At 43.4% G+C, this 12,106-nt stretch overlaps 1 protein-coding gene across 18 annotated transcripts in view; it reads right to left on the bottom strand.

The window, feature by feature from the left end:
* Positions 1-12,106, bottom strand: part of MICAL2 (microtubule associated monooxygenase, calponin and LIM domain containing 2) — a 223,832-nt gene that overhangs the window by 162,751 nt on the left and 48,975 nt on the right. For all 18 annotated transcript variants that reach the window (XR_005063413.2, XM_073216210.1, XM_073216209.1 and 15 more), the window contains one exon: positions 10,847-11,187. Coding sequence is in view for 17 of the 18 variants with exons in the window: in XM_073216210.1 (XP_073072311.1) it covers positions 10,847-11,110 (264 nt within the window). In the remaining variant the exon portion in view is untranslated. The remainder of the gene's footprint in view (positions 1-10,846; positions 11,188-12,106) is intronic.

Raw genomic sequence — 12,106 nt, 5'->3', positions numbered from 1 at the left:
ACTTAGTAGGGAAAAGGAGAAAGAGCACAAAGATGACTTTAAAAAGTGGGTCAGGAAAAGCTGTGTCAGAAATCAGTAGGATAGTTTCAAGAAGAAGCAGATAATTAGCAGGTCCTAGGCATTTTAAATGCTTCCTGTGCATTTCACATGTAGCTTGCACCTCAGCCCAACAAGCTAATAACTATTATTATCATTATTCCCATTTCATAGATGAAGAAACAGAAGCTCCAAGAGGCAAGGTCACATACTTAGTAAGCAGTGGTGCTGGTAGTCAAAGAAAGTTCCTTGGATAAAACCTAAAGTTGCTACAATGGACTACATGAAAGGCCTGTAGTGAGTGGCCTCCCGTCTACCCACCACCAACCTCATCTCATACCACTGTACCTTTCTCTCACTTCACTCCAGCACCCTCTTGGCTTCTGGCTGCTTCTTTCAGCTGGCCAGGAGCTGTCCCATTGAAGGGCCTTTGCTGTCCTCTCTGAATAACCAGCTCTTTGCAGGGCTGGCAGCTTCTCACCTGGAGATCTCACTTAAATGTCACCTCCCTGACAACCTGTCTAGAATCAACTCCCCTCCCCCAGCTCTATCACAACACCCACAACACAGGGTCCTGGGGACAGCATGAGAAAACTGTCTTCTGTGTTCCTGCTCCTCACCTCTGCCTGCACCCTTCTCTCTGGTGCCCAGCATAAGTTGGCATTTAGCAGCCACTAAATGAGTGAGTGAATGAATAAATTAATGAATAGACTCCTTCTTGTGTGGTGTTATGTGGATTTTTTGTCTTTCCAAGATGACTTTAAATGAGAATGGCTAGGTCTGCCCCAATTGGGGCAACAAGGCTGGTTCTGGCCTCTCCCTAATCTGCTGGTCTATGGCGAAAGAGCAAACAGCTCCTCTGAGGCAATGATGAGCACAGAATACAATAAATTCCTTAGGCCTAAGACAGTTGCTATTCACAGATGGGAGAGACTCCAGTCTATCTTCACTTTTAACATCACTAAGATTTCACAATTTCTTCCATGTGGAAGTCAGATCTTGTGACTCTCACTCAAAAGCCTCCTGTGGCTTTGTATCTCATTCAGAGTAAAAGGCAAAGTCCTTCCAAAGGTTTCAAGTCCCACATGGCTGGGCCTCCCAATCCCTTCCTGGACCCATCTCTTACCACCCCTGGCCTAGCCCCTTCCAGCCTCATCAGTCTTCGTGCTGTTTCAATAATACACTGAGCACATTCGTTTGTCAGCTGTTCTGTACCTGCTGTTGTTCCCTTTGTCTAGAATTCTCTTTTCTCTAAGACCCACATGCTCATGTTCTCACTTCCTTTAGTTCTCTGCCCATCTCAGAGAAGCCTTCCCAGCACATCCTACAGAAAACAGCAGCGCATCTCAGCTCAGAGCACCCGCATCTCCCTTCCCTTGCTTTCTTTTCTCTTTATGCTCTCCCTAGCACTTGCCACTACTGCACACCCACGCCCACACACTCAGGCCACACACATTTGCTTACTGTCTGTCCCTCACTGAGAAAAATGTAAACTACAAGAGGGCAGAGTGTTATCTATTCTCTTTATTGCTAACTCCTGTTACCTAGCATGTAGTAGACACTCAACATGATTTCTTGAATGAATTAACAATTGTCAACTCAGGGATAACAGTTTCAAAAATAAGAGTAAGTGGAAACACTTTGGTTGTTACTTAAAAAATTGCCATATTATTCAACATATACTCCTAGGTATATCCTCCCAAAGAACTGAAAACAAGAACTTGGACTGATACTTGTACACCAAGGTTCATTGCAGGATTATTCACAATAGCCAAAAGGTGGAAACAACCCAAATGTCCATCAATGAATGAATGGATAGACACAATGTGGTATATATACATACGGTGGAGTATTATTCAGCTCTGACAAGGAAGGAGAGTCCAAAGCATGTTACAGCACAAGTGAACCTTGTGCGACATGAAATAAGCCAGTCACAAATGTCCAATACAGTATGATTCTGCTTACATGAGGTACCAGCAACAATTAAATTCACAGAGACAGAAAGTAGAGAGGTGGTTGCAGGGGCCACAGGGAGGGAAGAATGGGGAGTTTTTGTCTAATGGGTATAGTTTGGGATGATGAGAAAAGTTCTAGAGGTGGGTGGTGTGATGGCTGCACAGTAGTGTGAATGAACTTAATGCCACTGTAATGGCTAAGATGGTATATGTTGTTAATGTATATTTTACCATAATTTAAAAAACCCATACTCAATTCAGCGATTAGGAAACTTTCAACTATGATTGGGATAACTTGCCTATGTAAATGCACTTTTACAACTGTAAATTTTATGAGATTTAAATACAGATTAGTATTTCTGATTAAAATGTAGCCTCCAAATTGAGATGCACTGTCAGAGCAAAACACACTGGATTTTGAAAGCTTAGTACAAAAATATAAAACCCTTTTTCATAGCTTTCATAGTATTTACATGTTGAAATAACACTTTTGATAAATTGTGTTAATAAAATTGAGGGAAAAAAAGGGAATGAAGTTCTAAAACCTGCTACCACTTGGGTGAATCTTGAAAACATTACATTAAGTGAAAGCTAGACACAAAAAGATAAATGTTATTTGATTTCTCTTGTATGATATACCTAGAATTGGAAAATTTGTAGAGGAAGGAAGTAGATTAGGTTACAGGGGATAGGAGGAAGGGGGATGGAGAGTTATTGCTTAACAGGTGGAGGGTTACTATTTGGGGTAATGAAAAATGTTGGAAATAGAAAATGGTGATGGTTATATAACATTGTAAATGTAATCAGTACCACCGAATTATACACTTAAACATGGTCATAATGGCAAAATTTGTGTTATATACATATTTTACCACAATTTTGAAGAACATGAGGAATGCAGGAAAAAAGACTAAACTGAAGATATCACTTTCTTAGAGCAATCGCCAGCTGCAGAATAAGCATCAGCGTGCTAGTGCCGTGGGTACAGGGGTAAAGGAGACTTCTCTGAACTATTTTACAGATTTGGGCATAAAGGAATTTTCTCAGGTATTTTCCTCAGATTTAGACAGCTCTTGCCTGGAGAAAGGATCTGAGAAAAAAATATCTCCCCACTGCTGAATTCCCATGGACAAACCTTTGGTGACAGCTTGTTACCCTGTATTTACATCTCTTAAGACAACAGCATGTGAGAAGGTGGGAAGTGTGCCAGGTTACAGTAAACGATGTTACAAACAGCTGAAGGCTCTGAAGTTAGGACATACCTGGGTTTCCTTCCCAAGAAGCTGCACAGAAGTTTAAGATGAATAGTTTTTTACGTAATAAAATTTTATTATGATACATACAAGAATATATGTACATACTATTGTTATTTGTAACTTAGTGCCTTTAAGTATACATTTCTGTAACTATATGTTATATAGCACAGTATTTGTATTCATATAGAAGTTGAACATATACAGAACTGGTAGCTCACAGCTGACTGTCTTATATCAACTGAGGTCTGTGTGTGGCCTCCCACCCTTGTCTCTTGCAAAACTCATTTCCTGAAAAGCTAAGTAGGAAAAGACTCAGTTGCTTGAATCTGCAGGCATTCGGTTCTCTTGTACACATTTTGACTTTTGCCCAATCCAGCTTCCTCCCCCATTCCTTTCACAGGTGTTGATTGCTAATGAACATTTTGCACTCCAAACACCTTCTAACCATCTGCTTTTGAAGAACTCAAACTTCGAAAAATACCTACTATTTGTCAGGTATTCTAGAGAATCAGCAAAGAATATACAGACTAAAACTCCTGCCCACCCCATCCTCGTGAGCTTATACTATAATGGAGTTTCTATGTACCCTTTTGCCTATGTGATAAGATAATGTATATAGCTAGAGCAGCCTCTTCTGCCTTCTTCTTATTCTGAAAGCAGATGTGACAACTAGAACTGCAGCAGCCGTCTTGTATTAAAAGGTAACAAGTATAAGGGAAAACCTAGAGCTATACTATACAATTTGACAGACACTAGTCACATGTAGCTATTGAACATGGAAATATGACTAGTCTAAACGGAGATAAGCTACAAAGGATACTCAGGATTTCAGGGACTTAATTTTAAAAAAATAAAATATCTCAATAGTAATTTTTTATATTTACTACCTGTTGAAATGATAATGTTATAGACATCTTGGATTAAATAAAATATATTAAAATCAATTTTACCATTTCTTTGTATTTTTTAAGTGTTCCTACTAGAAAACTTAAAATTATCTATGTGGCTTGCAATTATATTTCTATTGAACAGCATTGGCCTAAAGAATCACAGAGAATATATCGCTGACCCTCCAGCCTCCTTCTCTCTCTTGATGTGTGGTTAAAAATAAACCCCTATTTGTTTAAGTCTCTGCAGTTAGGTTTTCAGTTCCTTGCAGCTGAGTGTACCCCTTTCTCATTCAGGGGGTGAATAACCTGAGTGCAGGGCCAGCAAGTCGTCTGGGACCTGCCCTGTGGCAGGAGGCTGATACCCTGATAACCCACCCAGCTAAGTAGGAGGTAAACAGATACATTCATACCAAGTGGAAAAGTTCCTTGTCATGAAATATGCTAATCTCCAATATGTTTTTTTCATGAAGAAAAGCAAAGCAGAGCAAGTGTCTTCAATGAGCAGAAAAGAAGAGAGCCAGGGGATACCTTCCAGTCTGTGAAGCAGAGCATGAAACTGCTTCACAGTTTCCTTTTGCCCTGCCCCACATTTACTTGGATCATCCTGGACAAAGATTCCCTAAGGCCTTGTACAACCCTGGGTGGGCCAGGAACTACAAGACAGTGCCTATGCAAATGCTGGGTGTTCATTACGGTGATTAAATTGTTGTGGCTGCGGTAGCGGCTGCAGCAATCCCTGCCTTATTGCCCCTGGAGGCCTCTTCACTCAGTGCCGCTCCCCCCTCCCCAACCAAGGTCACCCAGCCCAGACTCCAGGACTCAGAGTGTGTCCCTCCCAGTGCCCACTCAGCAAGGCCAAGGAAAGGAAATTCAAGTAGGCAGCATCCCATCAGGTAGCTCCCTTCCAAAGAAAGGCTCTTCTGGGCAGGCTCCTGCCCCACTGGTTGTCCACTGAAGACCCTCAGGCTGGGAGAGAACATGACAATGCCCACAACACTGTCAACACAGCACACATACCCGTTGACTCGAAAATTCTCACCATCTATCCTCCAGGTATCCTTTCATGTGCACACAAAGTATATATGAGGAAGTGTACTGCAGCACTGATTTTTCCAGCAATAAATGGGAAAAAAATCTAAGCAGTTAAATGAATTGTGAAAAAGCCATAAAGTGGAAGTCATAGGAAGCCATGAAAATAAAGAAGTGTTAAAGACCCATATACTGATGGGTAACAATCTCCAAGATACATATTTTTTAATGAAAACAGCAAGGTGGACAACAAAAATGTAAGATCAATTTTCCATTAAAAAATAAGAGCGGGGAATCTCCACATGCATCTGCATACTTGGATACACATGGGGACTTTCAGGTAGAGCCCCCGGGAAATGGTACAGCGGTTGCCCCTAAAGGAAGGCACCTGGGGGCCTGGGGAAAAGGTACTCCTTGTCACAGTATATTTTCTGGTCCCGCTTGAATTGTTTTTTTTTATCATGAGAATACATTCCTTTTTTAATTAAAGAAAACAAAATCTTTTTTTTCTTAAAAAGACAACGCAGTCTTTATTTATCAGTGTATTTATAAAAAGGAACCACAGTGATACCAGATTAGCTACTTCCTGTGAAGACAGCCAAAAAAGAGAGCGTTTTCATCTCAGTTAAAACTGTTGGAAATTGAATTTGCCCCAGCTCATATGTAACAGTCAAAGCACACACTTGTGCTAACCCCATGAACGCCACGTGGAGTCGTGGTGACAGCTATAGTCATGAACACACCCCAACTGGTGATTCTAGGCTTGAAAACTCATCTAACATGGCAGTGCCAGGGGCCCATCGTCAGGTCGGCAGACAAGTCCAGAGATCATCTAAGCTCCTGTTTCACGAGCATATTATCTCACATCCCAGAGATCCTCCTGTGTTCTGTGGTCATGCCTTCAACTGTCTTAAGCAAAGTGGTACTTGACATGCCTCAGCTTGCTCAGCATAGCCTGGCTCCCATGGCCCTGGCAGGTGATTTCAGAGGTCTGGAATTCCAGATAGTCTTATCTAGACTAGAAGATAGCAGCCTTCTGCTCCCAGCTTCACCTCTCCCACCCTGCCTCCCTGCCTCCAGCCTCATACTGTGCTCTGCTTATGAGCTTGGGAACCCCTTGGTGAGTTGAGTCACAGATATTACTCAAGCCTGGCCTACCCACCACTGGGCAGCCACTGCAGAGGCAAAGATGGGCAAGGGTCACATTCAGAAGCAAAAGGTATGGGGTGACCTGACTTGATGCAATGATCATACAAACATTTCCTTCTCACAGAATAATCCAAGAGTTTTCATTACATAGGCTGGCCCCATTTCTGCTGGTGACAAAAGAGTCTGGAGTCATTTCCTGCAGCCTGTTGTATGTTAATGATGTACAAATGGTCTTCTGGTCTGCATTGGTTATCTGTATTTACTGAGCAACCCCACGGAGGGCGGTAGTAAGGACCCTGAACTGGGAATCGGGGGTGCATCCTCAATGGTCCTCCAGGGCCTCTGCCTCTGTTTGACTATGGGATCCTCTATTCACAGCCTGGCCCCAGAAAGCCTTTCTCTCTGGTCTCTCCTGTACCCATCCATTCTGCTCTCTGACTCTCACCTGCTCCCCTCTTTCCACTCCTCACACACATGTTCTTTCCCACCACATAAACAGCATAACTCTTCCTGGAATATATCTCTTTGCCTTATGTTCCCTTGGTTTGGCAAGGTAAATGTCCATGCATCTGTGAAGCCCCAAATCATACCCCTCTTCCAGGAAACATTCCCAGACTACTGCAGTCATGCTTAGTTGCCTGCCTTTCTATATCCCTGCCGAACAGTGTACATACCTCTCTCATAGCACTTAGGATATTAATGATAATAATGGCTAAACATTTGCTGATCACTTACTATGTACTAGGCATTCTAAACACTTTAGAAAGATTACCTTATTTAATCCTTATCGTAACTCCGTGAAGGAGGTACATTATTATCCTTACTTTATAGAGAACACTACTGAGGATCAGAGATTTAAGTAACTTGCCCCAAATCACAGAACTGTTAAGGGGCTGATTAGGTACATAGACAAGTGTCTGGCACACAGTACCTGTTCAATAATTATTTACTTCATGAATGATTAAATGAGCTAATAAATACAGAAATAATTACATTTCTCCTCTACAGAAAGCTCAAGAGAGAACCACTTATTCATCTTTCAAAGCATCTGCCCTGTCAAATAAGGTGTAGGGTTATGGAAACACCTGCCGAATGAGCAAAAAAATATTTGCACAGACAAATCAATAAAGTCGAAATCCTGGCAATGCTACCCACTATCTTCAGATAAGTAGCTTCAGCTTCTTGGGCCCCCATACACCACCTGTGAAACGCAGAGATTGTACACAACATTCTCTCAAGTTCCTTCTACCATTCAGTACATACAAAATAAAGACCAGACGCCATGATTTTATGACAATGGCAGTTCCCAAGCCAAACTATGTAGTGCATTTTCTTCTGGGCTGTTTTCCTCAGGAACATTATATAGCTGGATGTGACATCTGATCCAGGCACTATCCTAATGTAGAGCCAATACTGATCCTGAAAGAGTTAATTGGCTTGATTGTTGGTTCAATCTTTACCCAAACAGAACACACCCAGGGAAAGAATTACTAGGTGCCTGACAAACCCCTCATAAATAACAATCAATAATAAACCATGATCCCAAGTTAGATTACATAACTAACACCTAAGCCACTGCCCTAGTGACCTTGCGAGTCCGTCTCCCTATCCTCTGACACCTCCGCCAGAGGCCTTTCTTCTCCGAACAGATCCAATCTCCCCCAACCATGACCAACAGCACACACACTCACTGTCAGCAGGAATAGAGCAGCTCAGCACGGTGCCTCAGGGAGGGCCTGGGAAATGCTCATGAAATGCAAAAACCCAGATCTACTCCAAGTGGTGCTGAGATGTATCCACGTCAAAGCAAAGGTGGGAGTCCGGCTGAATTTTCACTTATTCCCACTCTACCTGTGGCTAACCAGGAGCTTGGCTATATGCCTGGAACCTGGAACACCTGTGTTATGTGACTGAGCATTAATGATCAGCCACATGCACGCAAATGCTCAGCATTTCTTATTTGGCTAATGTTCAGCGAAAACTACTACACTGAAGGAGAGCTAATCAAAGTAGGTAAGCAAGACAGCATCTGCTCATGTCGGGAGAGTGGATGGACCCATGTTCTGTGCTTTGCTTGATCACAACAGGAGTACAAGCCCTAGGCTCTCAGAGCTGGGTATCAACCACCCACATAAATCCAATATGCGGAGGGCCTGTACCATGACCAGAATGCGACTGAAGTCACTGGAGAGCACACCTGCTTTTTATCTGTCTTGCACATCCATAGCCTTGGGGACCTGCTCCTCCCTTATATCAATCATGTGCCACTTGGAAGTGCTGCCAATGACAGCAGACAGTCCCCTTGCTTTGGCGGCAATCACTGGCCTAGGGAACGCCAATCAGAATCACTCCCTGAGATTTTTTTTCCAATATTGATCAGGAAGAGAAAGATTCTAGCCTTTTGGGTAATGGAAATATAAAGATATGAACTAGAGGCTACCAACATAGAAAAAATTTGTCTGCAGGAGGAAAGAATGAGCTAACAGAGAGCAAAACATCTCCGAGACAGATGGAAGGAGAGAGGATGGAAAAGGCTTCGAGTGGACCTTCTTGTTTATACAAGTTAATGATTTCTCTGTTGTGTTTAGGTTAGTTTGAGTTGGGTTTCTGAAATGTGGAGCAAAAGTGGCCTAACACAGTCACACTGTACTTAAAAGTATACTTTCAAAACTATCTTTTACTGTTCTGGATCTAAGTAGTTTTTATGAGACAGGCTACCACACATTTGAAATGTCTTTGTTCCTCCTTCTAAGAAAGGTATAAAGTTCATGGGCAAGAGGCACTCTCCACGAGCATCACTAAGTCGTTAGTTCTTCCCCTCTGTATCTCAGGCACCAGTGATGGTCTGTCCACCATAGGGACTCTTCTATTTCAAGCCACCAACACTTACAAAATAGGGGCTAGCCAGATGGTGAGTGATTTTTAAAAGAGCATTTTCACGGTAGTCAGCCCTCCATTCTGTGCCCCTGCTGATTCACTCTCTCTGAAGGTCTGTCTTAGATCACCAAGAGGTTCCCCTAAATAGCTAGGAACTGTTGGGTGTCTGGGGCAATTGCATTTCCTAATAAAATAAGGCCTCTGAAAACCTTTCCTGAGAAAAACTTACTGCCACCCCACCACCCAACTTCTATGCGACCTTTTTAAAAGAAAGCCACCATATGTGATCACCAAAAAGGGTGGTGCTTTGGAAGCTGAAAGCTTCCCTCTCCTCTGCATCTGAAAAGCTGCCCAGTGAACTATGAATCACGAAGTTACGACTGGAAGGGAGGTACTCAGAGGGGGTGGCACCTCACATACTGCCCTCATCCCATTCCCTCCCTCTTTCCTACTTCCATCTCCTCTGCCTAAGGCTGAAGCTTGGCAGGTTCTGGGAAGGCACTACCTGGATGGCTGGTCTGCCCTGGGTTAAAGTTGTCTGTTTTTGCCTGATGGAAACTTCTGCCTACACCAGTACTGTGCTTGGCAGCTGTGTCCCCTGGGGCAAGGGAAGGCAGCTGCACCCCATGGTGGATTCAACAGCTTCTCATCACCAAAACAAAAACACAACAGTTCTGATTGCCATGGAGAGTTCAATCCTCTTGTCTGGTATTGGCACCGACTGGAATTCCAGGGGCTCTGGCTGAGCTACCTCCTATGAGGTCTAAATACAGTATGTTCAATTTTAACCTAAACAAAACAGCTTGGACAAGTGCCCAGGGCTGAGAGCTCCCATAGGCCAGCCTTGAAGTTTTGACTTCTGGCTGCCCATCTGGTGATGGGCATTGCAGAGATATCAGAGATGTGATGCACCGGTCAGCCCCATGTTCACCAATAGTGCCGATGGCCAAAGGGGAATTGTGGGGGGTTAACTACAAATGTGATCCTGAGCAGAGAAATGAGTCCTATAAGAGAGTGGTGAGGTGGAGAATGAGGAGGTGTGAGAAAGAAGAGACAGAGAGAGGGAGGAAAAGGCAGTAAGGACCAAGGACTTACCTCTTAGCCAATTAAGACCAAAGGATCATTATAAAATGTTTGCTCCCAGGGGAACACAGCTCTCTAATTCTGCCTCTCCACAGAATTAGGGTTGCAATCCTAGAATCACACCGACCAATGCTGCCTTCTTGTTGTATGACCTTGGGCAAGATAATTGGCTTCTCAGCTTCCATACCTCTTACATGACCCAAAGGCCTACTGTGGGTATGAGAACGTACATGAAATGCCCAGCTTCCAGAAGTTGCCCCCAAAATAGCAGCTACTGGAAGTAGTAGTGGCAGTGGTACTAGTAGTAGAAGTAGGATAATGTCATGTGTGCCTTTATTTTCTCTTCCTTGGAGAGGCACCAGAAGAGTAGCTGAGGCCTTGATAAGATGGAAACTCCCAATCCCGATAAGCTGTGCACATTTAGACAAAGGAAACCTTCAGCTGAGCAAAACAGTAAAACATACTCATGCCTATTAAGAGCCTTAGACATAATGGCAACAGCATTCTAATCTCCCAACAGGTTCACGCACACACCTCAGGGTAAGAGACACCTATACAGGGCTCCCCTTACCTTGGTGTTCACACAAGACTTCCCTCGTTTGTACTCCTTGTGGGACCCACGCTTGTCCAGTTTGTACCACAGGGCTTTGGCCTTCCAGGTGGTCACCTTGGACTTGAGCTTGGAATAAAAGTTTCTGTGGTCCAAAGGGTCGAGGCCCAGGTGTCGCGTGAGGATGCTGAAGGCCTGGAGGGTACCTTTGCACGTGGAAGCCTGGACAAAATTCTCAAAAACCTGCCCGGCCTGGGTCTGCTTTTCATCCTCATTTTCTCCCATGTTTTAGGAGCTGTGTGAAGCAGTGGTGTGGAAGGGATGGAGAAGACCACCATGAAGTACTCCAAGAAATGTCACACCTGCAAAGGGAGATAGAGGCAGAGGTCAGCTCTGTGGCAATGAGGGCAAGGTGGGGGGGGGGGGGGGCGCTGAGAGGTAAAAATAAAATTCCTTTAAGATACTAAACACAATTCTTAATACTGAATATAAATAAAGTATAGAAAATGTACAACCATACCTTCTAATCTGGCAATGCTGCCTGCTGGCAGCCTCCTTCTCTTCTCAATACCCCACTCCTCTTGCTAGCTGAAAAGCACTACAGATTGCCCCAGATATACCCTGGCTGATGTCAACATTACCTGGTCAATTTTGCTATGAACATTACCTAGTCAATTTTGCTATGAACCAGACAGTTCTGGAAATAATAGTAAAATGAGAAAAAAGAAAATCAGAAAAGCACACTAGATTTAGCACCATTGAAAAGCTATAATTCTTGGTGCTGCAAGTTGGTTGACTAATATTAATGTAACCTAGCCACCTGACATCATACACAGGTGAAATTTCAAAGTGCATACCACACTCGACTTCATGACTATCCCATCTACCCTTAGACATCAAGCTTTAGTCTCCCTTCCTTGGTCCCAGAGGGCAGATCTTTCCCCTGCAGAGATGACAAACAGCAACTTCTCCAGACTGCTCTCTATCCCCAGTGTTTGCTAGAAGCACAACATCGACCTGAGTCAGACATACAGCACAGCAGAGAGACACATGGCTCTCCTCCTGATGTGCGAAAGGAGTCTGAGCTTTGTAAGCCCAAGCTGAGCGCTCTTTGGAACAAGTGCTCAAGTTGATGGAATGAAAAATGTGATGGGTGTTCATTTACATCATAAAAAGCTTGCTTGGGTTTTGGCCATCATCCTTTCTCTCTGTACCACTCTAACCTCAGGCATTTCTTATAAGAGTCATTTCAGTTTCATAGGAACAAAAATAAATGAGAGC

This window comes from Manis javanica, chromosome 11 (assembly GCF_040802235.1).
Source record: "Manis javanica isolate MJ-LG chromosome 11, MJ_LKY, whole genome shotgun sequence".
NCBI classification, from domain to species: domain Eukaryota; kingdom Metazoa; phylum Chordata; class Mammalia; order Pholidota; family Manidae; genus Manis; species Manis javanica.
The sequence above is the reverse complement of the archived record's forward strand: the minus strand, read 5'-3'. Positions and strand labels throughout refer to the sequence as shown.